This window comes from Salmo salar, chromosome ssa18 (genome assembly GCF_905237065.1).
Source record: "Salmo salar chromosome ssa18, Ssal_v3.1, whole genome shotgun sequence".
NCBI lineage: Eukaryota > Metazoa > Chordata > Actinopteri > Salmoniformes > Salmonidae > Salmo > Salmo salar.
The window spans coordinates 73,867,143-73,888,639 of record NC_059459.1 but is presented as its reverse complement, the minus strand read 5'-3'; the positions used below and the strand labels follow the sequence as shown (position 1 = coordinate 73,888,639).

The window sequence follows — 21,497 nt, the reverse complement described above, 5'->3', positions numbered from 1 at the left end:
GCTAGACCTCTAAGCTTTATACAACATTCTAGACCTCTAAGCTTTAAACAACATGCTAGACCTCTAAGCTTTATACAACAACATGCTAGACCTCTAAGATTGAAACAATAACATGATAGACCTCAAAGCTTTATTCAACAACATGCTAGACCTCTAATCTTTATACAATAACATGCTAGACCTCTAAGCTTTAAACAATAACACGCTAGACCTCTAAGCTTTATAAAACAACATGCTAGACCTCTAAGCTTTATACAACAACATGCTAGACCTCTAAGCTTTATACAACAACATGCTAGACCTCTAAGCTTTATACAAAAACATGCTAGACCTCTAAGCTTTATACAACATGCTAGACCTATAAGCTTTATACAACATGCTAGACCTCTAAGCTTTATACAACAACATGCTAGACCTCTAAGCTTTATACAACATGCTAGACCTCTAAGCTTTATACAACAACATGCTAGACCTCTAAGCTTTATACAACATGCTAGACCTCTAAGCTTTATACAACAACATGCTAGACCTCTAAGCTTTATACAACATGCTAGACCTCTAAGCTTTATACAACATGCTAGACCTCTAAGCTTTATACAACATGCTAGACCTCTAAGCTTTATACAACACGCTAGACCGCTAAGCTTTATACAACATGCTACACCTCTAAGCTTTGTACAACACGCTAGACCTCTAAGCTTTAAACAATAACATGATAGACCTCTAAACTTTAAACAATAACATGATAGACCTCTAAACTTTAAACAATAACATGCTAGACCTCTAACCTTTACATCACATGATAGACCTCTAAACTTCAAACAATAACATGATAGACCTCGAAGCTTTAAACAACAACATTCTAGACCTCTAAGTGTTAAACAATAACATTCTAGACCTCTAAGCTTTAAACAACATGGTAGACCTCTAAGCTTTATACAACAACATGCTAGACCTCTAAGCTTTATACAACAACATGCTAGACCTCTAAGCTTTATACAACATGCTAGACCTATAAGCTTTATACAACAATATGCTAGACATCTAAGCTTTATACAACATGCAAGAGCTCTAAGCTTTACACAACAACATTCTAGACCTCTAAGCTTTATACAACAAGCTAGAGCTCTAAGGTTTATACAAAAACATGCTAGACCTCTAAGCTTTATACAACATGCTAGACCTCTAAGCTTTATACAACATTTAAGACCTCTAAGCTTTATACAAAAACATGCTAGACATCTAAGCATTAAACAACATGCTAGACCTCTAAGCTTTAAACAACATTATAGACCACTAAGTTTCAGACAACAACATGCTAGACCTCTAAGCTTTATACAACATTTAAGACCTCTAAGCTTTATACAAAAACATGCTAGACATCTAAGCTTTATACAACATGCTAGACCTCTAAGCTTTATACAACATTCTAGACCTCTAAGCATTAAACAACATGCTAGACCTCTAAGCTTTAAACAACATTATAGACCACTAAGTTTCAGACAACAACATGCTAGACCTCTAAGCTTTGTACAACATGCTAGACCTCTAAGCGTTATACAACATGCTAGACCTCTAAGCTTTATACAACAACATTCTAGACCTCTAAGCTTTATACAACATGCTAGACCTCTATGCTTTATACAACATGCTAGACCTCTAAGCTTTATACAATAACATGCTAGACCTCTAAGCTTTAAACAATAACACGCTAGACCTCTAAGCTTTATAAAACAACATGCTAGACCTCTAAGCTTTATACAACAACATGCTAGACCTCTAAGCTTTATACAACATGCTAGACCTATAAGCTTTATACAACAACATGCTAGACTTCTAAGCTTTATACAACATGCTAGACCTATAAGCTTTATACAACATGCTAGACCTCTAAGCTTTATACAACAACATGCTAGACCAGTAAGCTTTATACAACATGCTAAACCTCTAAGCTTTATACAACAACATGCTAGACCTCTAAGCTTTATACAACATGCTAGACCGCTAAGCTTTATACAAAATCATGCTATACCTCTAAGCTTTATACAACAACATGCTAGACCTCTAAGCTTTATACAAAAACATGCTAGACCTCTAAGCTTTATAAAACAACATGCTAGACCTCTAAGCTTTATACAACATGCTAGACCTCTAAGCTTTATACAACATGCTAGACCTCTAAGCTTTATACAACAACATGCTAGACCTCTAAGCTTTATACAACAACATGCTAGACCTCTAAGCTTTATACAACAACTTGCTAGACCTCTAAGCTTTATACAACATGCTAGACCTCTAAGCTTTATACAACATTTAAGACCTTTAAGCTTCATACAACAACATTCTAGACCTCTAAGCTTTATACAACAAGCTAGAGCTCTAAGCTTTATACAACATTTAAGACCTTTAAGCTTCATACAACAACATTCTAGACCTCATGCTAGACATCTAAGGTTTATACAACAACATGCTAGACATCTAAGGTTTATACAACATGCTAGAACTCTAAGCTTTATACAACATTCTAGACCTCTAAGCTTTAAACAACATGCTAGAACTCTAAGCTTTATATAACATGCTAGACGCCTAAGCTTTAAACAACAACATGATAGACCTCTAAGCTTTATACAACAACATGCTAGACCTCTAAGCTTTATACAACAACATGCTAGACCTCTAAGCTTTATACAACATGCTAGACCTCTAAGCTTTATACAACAACATGCTAGACCTCTAAGCTTTATACAACAACATGCTAGACCTCTAAGCTTTATACAACATGCTAGACCTCTAAGCTTTATACAACATGCTAGACCTCTAAGCTTTATACAACATTCTAGACCTCTAAGCTTTACACAACAACATGCTAGACCTCTAAGCATTATACAACAACATGCTAGACCTCTAAGCTTTATACAACAACATGCTAGACATCTAAGCTTTATACAACATGCTAGACCTCTAAGCTTTACACAAGAACATTCTAAACCTCTAAGCTTTATACAACAACATGCTAGACCTTTTAACTTTATACAACAACATGCTAGACCTCTAGGCTTTATACAACATTCTAGACCTCTAAGCATTAAACAACATGCTAGACCTCTAAGCTTTAAACAACATTATAGACCACTAAGCTTTACACAACAACATGCTAGACCTCTAAGCTTTATACAACATTCTAGACCTCTAAGCTTTATACAACATGCTAGACCTCTAAGCTTTATACAACATTCTAGACCTCTAAGCTTTACACAACAACATGCTAGACCTCTAAGCTTTATACAACAACATGCTAGACCTCTAAGCTTTATACAACATTCTAGACCTCTAAGCTTTAAACAACATGCTAGACCTCTAAGCTTTATACAACAACATGCTAGACCTCTAAGATTGAAACAATAACATGATAGACCTCAAAGCTTTATTCAACAACATGCTAGACCTCTAATCTTTATACAATAACATGCTAGACCTCTAAGCTTTAAACAATAACACGCTAGACCTCTAAGCTTTATAAAACAACATGCTAGACCTCTAAGCTTTATACAACAACATGCTAGACCTCTAAGCTTTATACAACAACATGCTAGACCTCTAAGCTTTATACAAAAACATGCTAGACCTCTAAGCTTTATACAACATGCTAGAACTCTAAGCTTTATACAACATTCTAGACCTCTAAGCTTTAAACAACATGCTAGAACTCTAAGCTTTATATAACATGCTAGACGCCTAAGCTTTAAACAACAACATGATAGACCTCTAAGCTTTATACAACAACATGCTAGACCTCTAAGCTTTATACAACAACATGCTAGACCTCTAAGCTTTATACAACATGCTAGACCTCTAAGCTTTATACAACAACATGCTAGACCTCTAAGCTTTATACAACAACATGCTAGACCTCTAAGCTTTATACAACATGCTAGACCTCTAAGCTTTATACAACATGCTAGACCTCTAAGCTTTATACAACATTCTAGACCTCTAAGCTTTACACAACAACATGCTAGACCTCTAAGCATTATACAACAACATGCTAGACCTCTAAGCTTTATACAACAACATGCTAGACATCTAAGCTTTATACAACATGCTAGACCTCTAAGCTTTACACAAGAACATTCTAAACCTCTAAGCTTTATACAACAACATGCTAGACCTTTTAACTTTATACAACAACATGCTAGACCTCTAGGCTTTATACAACATTCTAGACCTCTAAGCATTAAACAACATGCTAGACCTCTAAGCTTTAAACAACATTATAGACCACTAAGCTTTACACAACAACATGCTAGACCTCTAAGCTTTATACAACATTCTAGACCTCTAAGCTTTATACAACATGCTAGACCTCTAAGCTTTATACAACATTCTAGACCTCTAAGCTTTACACAACAACATGCTAGACCTCTAAGCTTTATACAACAACATGCTAGACCTCTAAGCTTTATACAACATTCTAGACCTCTAAGCTTTAAACAACATGCTAGACCTCTAAGCTTTATACAACAACATGCTAGACCTCTAAGATTGAAACAATAACATGATAGACCTCAAAGCTTTATTCAACAACATGCTAGACCTCTAATCTTTATACAATAACATGCTAGACCTCTAAGCTTTAAACAATAACACGCTAGACCTCTAAGCTTTATAAAACAACATGCTAGACCTCTAAGCTTTATACAACAACATGCTAGACCTCTAAGCTTTATACAACAACATGCTAGACCTCTAAGCTTTATACAAAAACATGCTAGACCTCTAAGCTTTATACAACATGCTAGACCTATAAGCTTTATACAACATGCTAGACCTCTAAGCTTTATACAACAACATGCTAGACCTCTAAGCTTTATACAACATGCTAGACCTCTAAGCTTTATACAACAACATGCTAGACCTCTAAGCTTTATACAACATGCTAGACCTCTAAGCTTTATACAACAACATGCTAGACCTCTAAGCTTTATACAACATGCTAGACCTCTAAGCTTTATACAACATGCTAGACCTCTAAGCTTTATACAACATGCTAGACCTCTAAGCTTTATACAACACGCTAGACCGCTAAGCTTTATACAACATGCTACACCTCTAAGCTTTGTACAACACGCTAGACCTCTAAGCTTTAAACAATAACATGATAGACCTCTAAACTTTAAACAATAACATGCTAGACCTCTAACCTTTACATCACATGATAGACCTCTAAACTTCAAACAATAACATGATAGACCTCGAAGCTTTAAACAACAACATTCTAGACCTCTAAGTGTTAAACAATAACATTCTAGACCTCTAAGCTTTAAACAACATGGTAGACCTCTAAGCTTTATACAACAACATGCTAGACCTCTAAGCTTTATACAACAACATGCTAGACCTCTAAGCTTTATACAACATGCTAGACCTATAAGCTTTATACAACAATATGCTAGACATCTAAGCTTTATACAACATGCAAGAGCTCTAAGCTTTACACAACAACATTCTAGACCTCTAAGCTTTATACAACAAGCTAGAGCTCTAAGGTTTATACAAAAACATGCTAGACCTCTAAGCTTTATACAACATGCTAGACCTCTAAGCTTTATACAACATTTAAGACCTCTAAGCTTTATACAAAAACATGCTAGACATCTAAGCATTAAACAACATGCTAGACCTCTAAGCTTTAAACAACATTATAGACCACTAAGTTTCAGACAACAACATGCTAGACCTCTAAGCTTTATACAACATTTAAGACCTCTAAGCTTTATACAAAAACATGCTAGACATCTAAGCTTTATACAACATGCTAGACCTCTAAGCTTTATACAACATTCTAGACCTCTAAGCATTAAACAACATGCTAGACCTCTAAGCTTTAAACAACATTATAGACCACTAAGTTTCAGACAACAACATGCTAGACCTCTAAGCTTTGTACAACATGCTAGACCTCTAAGCGTTATACAACATGCTAGACCTCTAAGCTTTATACAACAACATTCTAGACCTCTAAGCTTTATACAACATGCTAGACCTCTATGCTTTATACAACATGCTAGACCTCTAAGCTTTATACAATAACATGCTAGACCTCTAAGCTTTAAACAATAACACGCTAGACCTCTAAGCTTTATAAAACAACATGCTAGACCTCTAAGCTTTATACAACAACATGCTAGACCTCTAAGCTTTATACAACATGCTAGACCTATAAGCTTTATACAACAACATGCTAGACCTCTAAGCTTTATACAACATGCTAGACCTATAAGCTTTATACAACATGCTAGACCTCTAAGCTTTATACAACAACATGCTAGACCAGTAAGCTTTATACAACATGCTAGACCTCTAAGCTTTATACAACAACATGCTAGACCTCTAAGCTTTATACAACATGCTAGACCGCTAAGCTTTATACAAAATCATGCTATACCTCTAAGCTTTATACAACAACATGCTAGACCTCTAAGCTTTATACAAAAACATGCTAGACCTCTAAGCTTTATAAAACAACATGCTAGACCTCTAAGCTTTATACAACATGCTAGACCTCTAAGCTTTATACAACATGCTAGACCTCTAAGCTTTATACAACAACATGCTAGACCTCTAAGCTTTATACAACAACATGCTAGACCTCTAAGCTTTATACAACAACTTGCTAGACCTCTAAGCTTTATACAACATGCTAGACCTCTAAGCTTTATACAACATTTAAGACCTTTAAGCTTCATACAACAACATTCTAGACCTCTAAGCTTTATACAACAAGCTAGAGCTCTAAGCTTTATACAACATTTAAGACCTTTAAGCTTCATACAACAACATTCTAGACCTCATGCTAGACATCTAAGGTTTATACAACAACATGCTAGACATCTAAGGTTTATACAACATGCTAGAACTCTAAGCTTTATACAACATTCTAGACCTCTAAGCTTTAAACAACATGCTAGAACTCTAAGCTTTATATAACATGCTAGACGCCTAAGCTTTAAACAACAACATGATAGACCTCTAAGCTTTATACAACAACATGCTAGACCTCTAAGCTTTATACAACAACATGCTAGACCTCTAAGCTTTATACAACATGCTAGACCTCTAAGCTTTATACAACAACATGCTAGACCTCTAAGCTTTATACAACAACATGCTAGACCTCTAAGCTTTATACAACATGCTAGACCTCTAAGCTTTATACAACATGCTAGACCTCTAAGCTTTATACAACATTCTAGACCTCTAAGCTTTACACAACAACATGCTAGACCTCTAAGCATTATACAACAACATGCTAGACCTCTAAGCTTTATACAACAACATGCTAGACATCTAAGCTTTATACAACATGCTAGACCTCTAAGCTTTACACAAGAACATTCTAAACCTCTAAGCTTTATACAACAACATGCTAGACCTTTTAACTTTATACAACAACATGCTAGACCTCTAGGCTTTATACAACATTCTAGACCTCTAAGCATTAAACAACATGCTAGACCTCTAAGCTTTAAACAACATTATAGACCACTAAGCTTTACACAACAACATGCTAGACCTCTAAGCTTTATACAACATTCTAGACCTCTAAGCTTTATACAACATGCTAGACCTCTAAGCTTTATACAACATTCTAGACCTCTAAGCTTTACACAACAACATGCTAGACCTCTAAGCTTTATACAACAACATGCTAGACCTCTAAGCTTTATACAACATTCTAGACCTCTAAGCTTTAAACAACATGCTAGACCTCTAAGCTTTATACAACAACATGCTAGACCTCTAAGATTGAAACAATAACATGATAGACCTCAAAGCTTTATTCAACAACATGCTAGACCTCTAATCTTTATACAATAACATGCTAGACCTCTAAGCTTTAAACAATAACACGCTAGACCTCTAAGCTTTATAAAACAACATGCTAGACCTCTAAGCTTTATACAACAACATGCTAGACCTCTAAGCTTTATACAACAACATGCTAGACCTCTAAGCTTTATACAAAAACATGCTAGACCTCTAAGCTTTATACAACATGCTAGACCTATAAGCTTTATACAACATGCTAGACCTCTAAGCTTTATACAACAACATGCTAGACCTCTAAGCTTTATACAACATGCTAGACCTCTAAGCTTTATACAACAACATGCTAGACCTCTAAGCTTTATACAACATGCTAGACCTCTAAGCTTTATACAACAACATGCTAGACCTCTAAGCTTTATACAACATGCTAGACCTCTAAGCTTTATACAACATGCTAGACCTCTAAGCTTTATACAACATGCTAGACCTCTAAGCTTTATACAACACGCTAGACCGCTAAGCTTTATACAACATGCTACACCTCTAAGCTTTGTACAACACGCTAGACCTCTAAGCTTTAAACAATAACATGATAGACCTCTAAACTTTAAACAATAACATGATAGACCTCTAAACTTTAAACAATAACATGCTAGACCTCTAACCTTTACATCACATGATAGACCTCTAAACTTCAAACAATAACATGATAGACCTCAAAGCTTTAAACAACAACATTCTAGACCTCTAAGTGTTAAACAATAACATTCTAGACCTCTAAGCTTTAAACAACATGGTAGACCTCTAAGCTTTATACAACAACATGCTAGACCTCTAAGCTTTATACAACAACATGCTAGACCTCTAAGCTTTATACAACATGCTAGACCTCTATGCTTTATACAACAACATGCTAGACCTCTAAGCTTTATACAACATGCTAGACCTCTAAGCTTTATACAACAACATGCTAGACCTCTAAGCTTTATACAACATGCTAGACCTCTAAGCTTTATACAACATGCTAGACCTCTAAGCTTTATACAACATTCTAGACCTCTAAGCATTAAACAACATGCTAGACCTCTAAGCTTTAAACAACATTATAGACCACTAAGTTTCAGACAACAACATGCTAGACCTCTAAGCTTTATACAACATTTAAGACCTCTAAGCTTTATACAACAACATGCTAGACCTCTAAGCTTTATACAACAACATGCTAGACCTCTAAGCTTTATACAACATGCTAGACCTATAAGCTTTATACAACATGCTAGACCTCTAAGCTTTATACAACAACATGCTAGACCTCTAAGCTTTATACAACATGCTAGACCTCTAAGCTTTATACAACAACATGCTAGACCTCTAAGCTTTATACAACATGCTAGACCTCTAAGCTTTATACAACATGCCAGACCTCTAAGCTTTAAACAACAACATGCTAGACCTTTTAGCTTTATACAACAACATGCTAGACCTCTAAGCTTTATACAACAACCTGCTAGACCTCTAAGCTTTATACAACAACATGCTAAACCAACAGCTTTGGCAATGTTAAATTCAATTGAGTAGGTTTGAAAGTCTCTTTGACTACACTACCCCCGTTTGGAACAAACGTGATATTACATGACACGAGGCGATGAGTCTCACTACGGGAATGAAACCCGTCTTTAGAAAAGGTTCAGATTTTTTTAAATATTTGACTAGTTAAGAACAAATTCTTATTTACAGTGACTGCCTAACACGGACGACGCAGGGCCAACTGTGCGCCGTCCAAGCGGACTCCTAATCACGGCAGGGTAGAGCCTGGATTCGAACCAGGAGCTGCAGCGACGCCTTTAAAGCTGAAATAAAGTGCGTTAGACGGCTGCGACACTCCAGTCTACGTTAGCTATTCGCAAAAAAAATTGACGACTTTGTGTAAGTGTACAATTGTAAATCCATATAATGTCTGCGGCACGCACAGGCGCCGTGGCTTAGATGGTTAAAGCGCCTGTCTAGTAAACAGGAGATCCTGGGTTCGAATCCCAGCGGTGCCTTTTGCTTTTGGTTCGATACTCACCACCTTTGTCTGACCTCGTTGCGTCGAATACTTGATATTGATTTCAAAATGTGTTACCGGTAGTTTTTCGTAAAAATCCTGACAACTTAAAAATCCTCACAATTCAATGGCGCCGAGAGTTCAATCAAAAGCCTACACTTTTGAAAGAAAATTGCAGTCAGATTGCAGTATAACTGCAGTAAACTGTAGTATAGCTGTAGTTAGAGTGCATTATAACTGCAGTGAACTACAAATACTGTGTCCAAAATATCCGTTTTTTATGCTGTAATTTTGCAGTTTAAAAGCAGTTACAGTGCAGTATAACTGGAGTTCAACAGCAATACACTGCAGTTATCCTGCAATTACTGCGTCCAAAATATCACAGTGGAGTGTAGGTACTGCACTTTTACGGCAGTTTCCAAACTACAATATTTTTTGTAAGGGTGTGCATGTTTCAAATTACTGTGGTAAAAAAAAATCCTGAAGGGAATAGGAAAAGCCAGTCAGTAGCCTATGTCCCAAAATCTTTTAAATATCTCAACTTTTTCTGCGGACTGCAAAACGGATGGCCCTGGACTAGTCTTTCACTTTTAAAACAATAAAACTGTAAGTCATTTTGTTCTCAGGATATGTTTAGCAACATCACATATAGTCTAGCCAAGAAGTTAATAAGTTTAAAAATATATATTTATTCGGAATACAGTTTGGACTTGAGCTGTTTATCACATGAACATACTAACTTCAGCTTCGAGTTTTCACACCGTCCCTGTCTGAATTTGTTTGAGTCATCAATGTTTATTGACCTTGATATTATCTCGTTAAACCGTCTTCATTGGAGTAGCTGGTGCAGGTGCCCATATAAACTGATGTAAACAGAGGAACCCATATAAACAGACGAAGTGTAGTTTTTACTTGCGCAAAATGTTGACCAACACTCGCTGCGAGCAGGGTTCGAACCTGCGCGGGAAGATCCCATTGGATTTCAAGTCCAACGCCTTAACCACTCGGCCATCGCAGCTGCTATTTTGAAGGAGTAGGAGTTGCATATAAAATAACGTCTTACCTGTCAGTGAACAATTTGTTACACTGTTATTTCCAGTAACTGTTGGAATTATGTAGCTACGTGTACGTCTATCTGTTTGTACCTGTCTACTTTTACTTCCAGTAACTGTTGGAATTATGTAGCTTCGTGTACGTCTATCTGTTTGTACCTGTCTACTTTTACAAATTGCCATGTGGTACAGCGCGCATAAATACACAGTACACTCACTGCGTGCACAGGCACAATATAGCCTACTCAACGAGAATCATGCGGCATTTTGTTCGAATCTGTATTTAGGTGGTAGTAGTGAGCTATGAATTAAACGTCCATTACATTAGCTAGTGTTCTGGGTGGTGTTGAACCCCTATGGACCCGTCACAAAGATTAAGCCTAGTGCTGGACTAAAAAACGATGTGAATGTTTTTTAATGCTAGGCTTAATCTGTGTGGAAGAAACTGGCCCTGTAAATGGTCTGTGCTTGAACCATTGACATAGTTAAACTATCTGTGGTTTAACCTTCACCTAACACAATGTATATGCAAAGTCTCTCTCTCTCTCTCTCTCTCTCTCTCTCTCTCTCTCTCTCTCTCTCTCTCTCTCTCTCTCTCTCTCTCTCTCTCTCTCTCTTCTCCGGGTTGCTCTACAATCCACACAAGCGTCTTGGGACTCGTCTGAGGTTGGTACAACAATTTAGAGAAATACAATAATTAACAAATACGTTTGAAAAAACTATAACTATACTGAAACTATTATCTTTGACTCCAAAACTAACTGAACAAAAAATAAAAAACCCATTAATTATGTTCAGTTTCAGTTTGTTTTTCTAAACTTTGGGCAGAAATGTAACTACGTTTTCAAGCTTTTGGGGATTTACTGAACCTGGACGGTAAATGTGGCCAAGAGATGGCGATGTTTCAAATAGGCCTAGCTTGTACATCATTATCACTAAATATCAATAGAAAAACTAAATAGAAATATACACCAAAAAACAAACAAAAAGAATTTAAAAAAGAATATAAATAAAAATGAATATAAAAACACTATAATGAATACCCTTGGATCAGAGGAACACCTCTCTTTCCATCTACGTCAATGGTTATATTAATATATTACCAGGCTTTTATTATTACCATATTATCACACCTATGACACACTTATTACCTAGTGTGTGGGTGTGGGTGTGGTTGTGGGTGTGTGTGTGTGTGTGTGTGTGTGTGTGTGTGTGTGTGTGTGTGTGTGTGTGTGTGTGCCTGCCTGCCTGTGTGCGTGGCAGGGCCTGTACCAGGCACAGGCTGGTAGATAGGGTCCGACGTTCATGCAACAGGGGCCATAAACCTTATTGGCATCCGCTTCAGAACTGACTGTAACCTGTTATGTTATCTGTCTCCTACAGTCACCAAACAATAAACAGTCCATTGATATTTAAAACATGTTTTAATGATGCAATTGCTGTTTGAATTTGAGGAAATTCCACTTCTGTAGCCTATACACTTCTGTAAAATAATTTAGTGTAGAGAAGTTGCTGGAGAACAAGCATGACAAAATGATTGCTTTCTGTTGTCTCGCCAAACATACAGCAGGCTATAGCTTGTCAAAGGATGAATGAGACTAAGATGGTGATTGAACATTTCTCACTGATCTAACTCAAGTGTAGTATGTGGTTTAAAACATGTAGTCAAATCCAGACTAGTCTATAACTTTGATCCCTATTTGCCAGTCATTCTGTTGCTGCTAATTGTATACCGATTTACAAAGATAATGAAAACAAAACATTTTCTTTCTCTGTGGACATTTCAATGTGTCTGTGAACATATTATTCATAATCAAATGAGACCTAGAACCTTTAGCCTTGAGGTCTTTTATAATCAGTGGTGGAAAAAGTACTAAATTGTCATACTTGAGTAAAAGTACAGGTACCTCAATAGAAAATGACTCAAGTAAAAGTAAAAGTTACCCAGTAAAATAATACTTGAGTAAAAGTCTAAAGTATTTGGTAAAAAAAAATACTTAAGCATCAAATGTAAATGGAATTGCTAAAATGTACTTAAGTATCAAAAGTTAAAGTATAAATAATTTCAAATTCCTTATATTAAGCAAACCAGACGGCACAAATGTCTTTATTTTGTATTTTTATTGATGGATGGTCACACTCCAACACTCAGACATCATTTACAAACGAGGCATTTGTATTTAGTGAATCTGCCAGATCAGATGCAGTAGGGATGACCAGGGATGTTCTCTTGAAAAGTGTGTGAATTGGACAATTTTTCTGTCAAAATGTAACGAGTACTTTTGGGTGACAGGGGAAATGTATGGAGTAAAAAGTACATTATTTTATTTCGGAATGTAGTGAAGTAAAAGTAAAAGTTGCCTAAAATATAAATAGTAAAGTAAAGTACAGACACCCCCAAAAAATACTTAAGTAGTACTTGAAAGTATTTTTACTTAAGTACTTTACACAACTGTTTATAATGAGATCTATAACCTTATAATGAGCCCCTAACCAACAGTGCAGTTAAAAAAATATGGATAAGAATAAAAAATAAAAGTAACAAGTAATTAAAGAGCAGCAGTAAAAAAGAACAATATTTACAGGGGGGTGCCGGTACAGAGCCAATGTGCGGTTGCACTGGTTAGTTGAAGTAGTATGTACATGTAGGTAGAGTTAATTTAAGTGACTACGCATAGATGACAACAGAGAGTGGCAGTGGTGTGGAGAGGGGAGGGGGGGGCAATACAAATAGTCTGGGTAGCCATTTGACTAGATGTTCAGGAGTCTTAGAAGCTATTTAGAAGCCTCTTGGACCTAGACTTGGTGCTCCGGTACCGCTTGCCGTGTGGTAGCAGAAAGAACAGTCTAGGACTAGGGTGGCTAGAGTCTTTGACAATTTGTAGGGCCTTCCTCTGACATCGCCTGGTATAGAGGTCCTGGATGGCAGGAAGCTTGGCCACAGTGATGTACTGAGCCGTTCGCACTACCCTCTGTAGTGCCTTGCAGTCGGAGGCAGAGCAGTTGCCATACCAGGCAGTGATGTAACTAGTCAGGATGCTCTCGATGGTGCAGCTGTAGAACCTGTGGAGTATCTCAGGACCCATGCCAAATCTTTTCAGTCTCCTGAGGGGGAATAGGTTTTTTCTTGCCCACTTCACTTCATGTCGTGCCCACTTCATGTCATGGTGTTCTTGGACCATGTTAGTTTGTTGGTGATGTGGACACCAAGGACCTTGAAGCTTTCAACCTGCTCCACTGCAGCCCCGACAATGAGAATGGGGGCATGCTCAGTCCTCTTTTTCCTGTAGTCCACAATCATCTCCTTTGTCTTGATCACATGGAGGGAGAGGATGTTGTCCTGGCACCACACGGCCAGGTCTCTGACCTCCTCCCTATAGGCTGTCTCGTTGTTGTCGGTGATCAGGCCTACCACTGCTGTGTCATCGGCAAATTTAATGATGGTGTTGGAGTTGTGCCTGGCAGTGCAGTCATGAGTGAACAGGGAGTACAGGAGAGGGCTGAGCATGCACCCCTGAGGGGCCCCAGTGTTGAGGATCAGCGTGGCGGATGTGTTGTTACCTACCCTTACCACCTGGGGGCGGCCCGTCTGGAAGTCCAGGTTCCAGTTGCTGAGGGAGTTGTTTAGTCCCAAGGTCCTTAGCTTTTTGATGAGCTTTGAGGACACTATGGTGTTGAACGCTGAGCTGTAGACAATGAATACCATTCTCACATAGGTGTTCCTTTTGTCCATGTGGGAAAGGGCAGTGTGGAGGGCAATAGAGACTACATCATCTGTGGCTCTGTTGGGGCGGTATTCAAATTGGAGTGGGTCTAGGGTTTCTGGGATGATGGTGTTGATGTGAGCCATGACCAGCCTTTCAAAGCATTTCATGGCTGCAGACGTGAGTGCTACGGGTCTGCTTAAAACATGTTGGTGTTACAGACTCGGACAGGGAGAGGTTGAAAATGTCAGTGAAGACACTTGCTAGTTGGTCTATGCATGCTCGCAGTACACATCCTGGTAATCCGTCTGGCCCTGCGGCCTTGTGAATGTTGACATGTCTAAAGGTCTTACTCACATCGGCTGTGGAGCGCGTGATCACACAGTCTTCCGGTACAGCTGGTGCTCTCATGCATGTTTCAGAGTTGTTTGCCTTGAAGCAGCATAGAAGTAGTCCGGTAGGCTCGTGTCACTGGGCAGCTCTCGGCTGTGCTTTCCTTCCCTTTTGACACATTCCCCCGACAAATTGAAGCTGTTCTGGGGCAAAAGGAGGAGGTGCAATTTGAGATTGACCACGTTTACATGCACACCAATATCCCGTTATTATTTGGCATACTCAAGTATTCTGTTTTTGAGTTGACGCATATAAACATCATATCCCGTTTACAATAAAAAGAAAAAGCTTGTATGAGAAACCCGGAAAGGATGCCTGGGATATGCTGATGTAAGATGGGGTACTGTGGCATGTAAACATCTTATCCGGTTTACTGTTGTTTTTGCGGTCTGCGCAAGCTCAGTTTCACATATCATGGGTGTTGTGTGATGTTTTCATCTGATTGTCAAACAAATCACTTCAAAAAGTAGGTTAGCTGTTCAGTTCGATCTGCCATAATAATTCTCAGGGAGCTACTTTGGTTTTAGAAGTGGGGGGGACATCCCCTTTATTATTATTTTATTCCAGTCGGATAAACACTCCAAAAAGCCTACCCGACCGCTCGGCGGTGTACGCACTTCTTTGCCTGTTTTGTATCACATTCCAATGATAAAACTGAGGGGGGACAAAAAATGCAATTTCAGTGAAAGGTTGCGCCCCTGACAATTCCATAATAATTTAGCCTACTATAATTAATTTACTATTGTATACAACTGGTCATTAGCACCCTTAATTTAGACATATGTAACCGATGTGAAATGGCTAGTTAGTTAGCGGTGGTGCGCGCTAATAGTATGTTACACATACTTCAGCTTTCGGGCTCCTAGTGGTGCAGAGGTCTAAGGCACTGCTTCTCAGTGCATAGAGGAGTCACTGCAGTCCATGGTTCAAATACAGGCTGCATCACATCTGGCTGTGATTGGGAGTCCCATAGGGTGTTGTCTGGGTTTGGCTGGGGAAGGCCGTCATTGTAAATAAGAATTTGTTCTTAACTGACTTGCCAAGTTAAATAAAAAATAGATTTAATTTCTGACATTTGGTAGGCTTTTCGTTAGTCAACTATATCTCTTCTGTCATAACTTGTTACCCCAGAAGACAAAATAAAGTAGTGCTCACCAGAATAATGTCTAATATCGATAGAATGAATGCATTGGTTATCTAGTGTTGTCTGTTTTCTTTAGGGACCAGGGAGGAAACGCAATAACTCCAAAACAGAGGAAAGATTATTTCTGTGCAAAATGTTCAAATGTCATCAGTTTGACCGGTTTTAAAGAAATGAAAAGCTGAGAAAACGACTAAACACATTTCTGATTAGACTTCAGTTCGTCATGGGTGCATATTTACTTGGTTGAAATACTCTCTGCTTGCATTACAGTGTCAAAGATAACACATTACACCAGCATTCATGTTCTTCGCAAAAGATGCTGAAATAAATCCTATTTCTCCACTCCTGTTCCTGAAACAAATGAAACATTTGCTGAATAATTTCACTGCTAGAAATGCATAATTCTGCAGGACTTAATAGTATATTACACTACATGTGAGAGGTTATAGTCCTACAGTCAGCGTCCATACTTCATTGAATCCATATACTGTAGTTAAATGAGGAATATTCTGTTTATTCATGGTAACAGGGATACTCATGAGTGGCATATCAAAGGTGTATGTAAGCTGCTTATCCTGAATAAGACCTAAAGTGGGATATGATCTACTATCCGGAATACTGTGTGTGTGTGTAAACGTGGCCAATGTCTCAACTGTATTCCATTACCAATTGATTCATTTCACGGTATTGGGGGATGGTCAAAACAGTTTGACTCGGACAAAATTTGAACGCACAAACTTCTGATTCGGAGTCACACACACTGCCGTTGTGCCACAATTGAGCTATGACCTATGGTCACACATATGCATGCACCCAGGCAGGCACACAAAGACACACACACATCAAGAGACTGAAGACAGCATGTCTGTGTGAACGATTGTAGTTGTGTGGTGGTTCCCCAAACACAGCCTAGTCCTCGACTAAAAAGCTATATAAACGGGAGATTCTCACTTGAGCAAGTCCAGGGTTAGGTTTAACCTACGTCCAGGAATCCGGCCCTATAAATTCCACTTTACATGGTATTGATGACATACTTACAATAATCTAAATGTACAATCTTACAGTGAAGAACTAACTGTTTTGAATGATATTTCGCCTTGTCATGATTGGTTGAAAAAAATATTTTGCTGCCATGACTTTTCCCCACTGGATTAAAGTCTGCCCTTAAAAGTGCAATGGAAAATGTGTCCTTGGTCTTTGATAAGATGCCACAGGTCTTGTCAGTTTTTCCCATCATGCTTTATGGTTGTCATCTGCGTGTGTGTTTGTCTGATATGGTTGTATCAATATATATGGTTCCCTATTCTGACAAGCTGCAATACAGCAGGAGATAGGGTCCAGAGATCACACACACACACACACACACACACACACACACACACACACACACACACACACACACACACACACACACACACACATCTGTCAAGGACACACAGATTCTCACATCACATTATACATCTCACAGATAGTCAGATGAAACACACACCCACACCTCCCCCAGTACTAGATTACCGCTTATCAGTAGCTATGGTGATGGACCATAGTATTCTGATGAATACACAGATACTGCATACTCTAAAACCACAGCTACGCTCTGGAGTATATTCAGGTAAAGGTTACCCATTGGACAAAATGGAAATCAAATTGAAGTAATAAACGGAGCATTACTATCATTGTTCAGATTCCAGAACGTGTCAAAGGGTTGAAAATGTGACATTACCAAGTTTATGGATGTTTGAACAAATTGAACCATTAAAAGTGTTTAGCCACGTAACATGTGCAACTTCAGCAGGAACATTTCGACCAATGGATAGATCAGCAGTGAATCGGAAATGAGTGGAACAGCAGTGAATGTTCAAGATGAGAAAAGTTGGGTGCCGTAGCCAATACAAGCATCCATATCTAATTTGCCATTTGGAATGTTCAATTTATTGACCGTTTTCACATTGGAACTCTGTGCCACATCGAAATTCGACACCAACAGTTTCCATTGTCCTACCCTATTGGGTGTAGGCTACCCAGAGCAATAGATAGATATTCATTTATGACTGTACCAACCACAGAGTCTGCTCTAATACATCTACGTGGAGGAGACAATCTATGAAGCAACCCAACCCTGTTTCTCTCTCTCCAGTTTCTCTCTCACCCAAGATACCTTTACATCCCTTTAAGCTAGGGGATTCAGACCAATGACCTTTCAGTTACTTGGCTAATATTGTTGTCTCTACCTTCTTGCCCTTGTCCGTTGTCCGTGCCCAATAATGTTTGTACCATGTTTTGCTACCATGTTGTGCTGCTGCCATGTTGTGTTGCTGCCATGCTATGTTGTTGTCTTAGGTCTCACTTTATGTAGTGTTGTGGTGTCTCTCTTGTCGTGATGTGTGTTTTGTCCTATATTTTTATTTCTAATCCCAGCCCCCATCCCTGCATGAAAGGAAGGGAAAGGGGGGATACCTAGTCAGTTATACAACTGAATGCCTTCAACTGAAATGTGTCTTCCACATTTAACCCAATTCCTCTGAATCAGAGACGTGTGGAGTGGCCTTTTGCCTTTTGGTAGGCCGTCATTGTAAATTAGAATTTGTTCTTAGCCGACTTGCCTAGTAAAATAAAGGTTCAATTAAATAAATAATGCTCTCAACCACTAGGCTACCTGCCGGCCTACATAGAGCGGCTTTGTTTTAATACGGCTAACTCTATTCATGAGCTAGTTATTGAGCTCCCTCGTAAAAGAGGTCTTCTAACCTCAACAGGACTTCCTTGATAAATGGCGGTTAAATACAAAGTGGACGAAAGAACCCAGTTTTATGACTCAACGCTCAGGCCAACTAAAGGTGATGTAATCACTGGGGTGTGGAGCCAGTCTTATCGCCTAACTAACCCCTCCTCTACCAAGCTTCCCTTCACCTCAGGATTTAAGCAGCTTCGCATCCATCACTAGAGCCACGCTGGACCTGGGCTGAGAAGAGAGCGAAGGAGGAGTAGTCTGGGAATTATTTTCAACTTCTGAATTCTTCTCATTATCTCTTTCTACGAGGACACCAAATTAGAGTCTTGAATTATCTACGCAACATTCTTGAGTTTTTCAACGTTGAAGAAAGCGTACAACCAGCGACATGTGTACAGGAAAGTGCTCTAAGGTCATTGCGATCCCGCTCTATATCCTGGCGGGGGTCTCAATCATCTGCAACATCATCGCGTTCTTCCCTGACTGGTCGACGAAGTACGCTCAGGAAGACAGAGATGGGAATGGAGACCGGATCACAGAGGAGATTAAATATATGGGAGGGTTCATCGGCGGCGGACTCATGGTGAGTTTAATTTTGGCCATTAGGTAACATGATTGGTTTCATTCTGACGATTACCTGACATGATTAGTTTAATTTGGACCATATTATGATATGATTATTTTAATTTTGAGCATTATGTGACATGATTGGTTTAATTTTGAACATTATGTGACATGATTGGTTTAGATGACCAGTGTTTACGTCAGTTCCATTTTTCAACTCCAAAGTTTCTTATTGAAAAACAATACTGACTGAATAGAAATGCAATTGACCCCAATCTTGGTTTAGACATGCTGGTTCTATAGAGCATTGGTGATCCTAAGTGTAAATTCATTTGAATGCTGAATGGATCTATACATCCGAAATATGCTGCCTCAATATGCTACTCCATGACAAAACAGTTGTCAAGAAGTGTGTGTGTGTGTGTGTGTGTGTGTGTGTGTTTCTCTCTCTCTCTCTCTCTCTCTCTCTCTCTCTCTCTCTCTCTCTCTTAGTGCCTTATCCCAGCCATCCACATCCACCTGACCAGCAGTAATGGTTGCTGTGCCAACCGCTGTGGGGTAAGTCAAACCACAGACCTAGGATCAGATTAACCCCCCCCCCAATCCTAACCTTAACCATGAAAGCAATGGTTCTCAATCCTGGTCCTGAACCACTGCATTAAAGGGATGAGTAAATATCTAAACCTGTGTCAGTCTCCCTACTGCAACACACAATATTAGGTTTGGTCATATGGGTGGGCCAATGACAGCTTGTGTATTATAAATTCATCACAATAGTGCAATAAGGAAAAACACCTTGACTTCACCACCCCCTACCTGTGAAACATGTGTAATGTCAGGAAATAATAAACTGTCCGTTTATGGTTCTGTCTGATGTTGGCCCACAATGTAACACTCAGTTACATTATGGTCAGTCTAATTTCCCAGTGAAATCAGTTTGTAAAAAGTGTTAGATTACTCGAGGAAGCAATCAAGCAGAAACCCATGGCTCAAAAACACATCAGCCTTGGATTAGATTTATTTGCCATCCCGTATTTAAAACGAGTTTGTAGAAGCCTAATTAAGAACAAAACCTATTTTCCATGTGGTAAATACACAAAAAAGATAACATTTGCTATAAAATCTCCGTTCTCTTCCCCTGACCTCCTCCCTAACCTCTGACCCCTGTGTGTGTCGCTTCTCTTCAGATGTTCCTGTCCATTGGGTTTGCTGCTGCTGGGGTTGTTGGAGCTCTGTACAGTTTGGCTACGGCTGCCCTGGTCCTGGCCAACGGGCCTGTCTGCTTATTCAAGGCTCCAGGTGACAAAGTTGCAAGTTGGGGGAGGCCCTTCATGAACAAGTACGTATTTTTATATTTTGAATGATAACACAACTATTCTTATTTCTATCTCTTTGGATACTTTACCGAGCTACTGTAAATAACTTTATGATGCCTGCCGATGTAAAAAGATCAATACAATTGATTGCTTGATTGATTGAATGATCGCTTGAATGTTCATCGTTGCAGCAACGGCAGTTACCTGGGTGAAAGTGAACTCTGGAATACTTGTCTAGAGCCAAAGGGTGTTGTGGAGTTTAACCTCGGCCTGTTCGCCACTCTACTTGTGGCTGCTAGTGTGGAACTGGTGCTGTGCGTAATACAGATGGTCAACGGACTGTTCGGATGCATCTGTGGTACCTGTGGCGGAAAGGAGGTGAGAGAGGGGCAAGGGGGAGGGGGGGGGTGAGAAGAGAAGGGGAAGGGGGAGGGAGTAAGAAAGAAAGTGTTCACCTAACCTTTGACCTTTATCTCCTGCCAGTAGGAAGCGTGATGATCAATGATGACCATCGACTGTGACCATTTTTCAACCACGACCACTTGAGGACCATAAGAACTGACAGCAACAACCCCCACCCTTTTACTATCCTTCGTCAAGAGGAATGAATGGTTATTTGAAGAGTGATTATATTGACTTTATCTTTGCTCTGGGGCCTGGAGTATTTATGATATACATAGACTGCTTAGTGTAGCCTAGTAAACACATCAGTGACT

The 21,497-nt window shown here is 38.9% G+C and overlaps 1 protein-coding gene and 2 non-coding genes across 3 annotated transcripts; 2 read left to right on the top strand and 1 right to left on the bottom strand.

The window, feature by feature from the left end:
• The first annotated feature begins 9,801 nt into the window (after nt 1-9,801).
• trnat-agu (transfer RNA threonine (anticodon AGU)) lies at nt 9,802-9,875 on the top strand. The gene has a single exon. It is a non-coding gene; the product is annotated as a tRNA-Thr (tRNA).
• A 938-nt stretch (nt 9,876-10,813) lies between these two features.
• trnas-uga (transfer RNA serine (anticodon UGA)) lies at nt 10,814-10,895 on the bottom strand. The gene has a single exon. It is a non-coding gene; the product is annotated as a tRNA-Ser (tRNA).
• Nucleotides 10,896-19,144: 8,249 nt separating this feature from the next.
• Nucleotides 19,145-20,688, top strand: t4s5 (Transmembrane 4 L6 family member 5; the record flags this gene model as incomplete). Its single annotated transcript, NM_001141538.1, is given in 3 exon segments — nt 19,145-19,484; nt 19,958-20,023; nt 20,653-20,688. Coding segments are annotated over 3 exon segments (297 nt in total), but the record flags the coding sequence as incomplete, so codon positions are not given.
• Nucleotides 20,689-21,497: the final 809 nt, after the last annotated feature.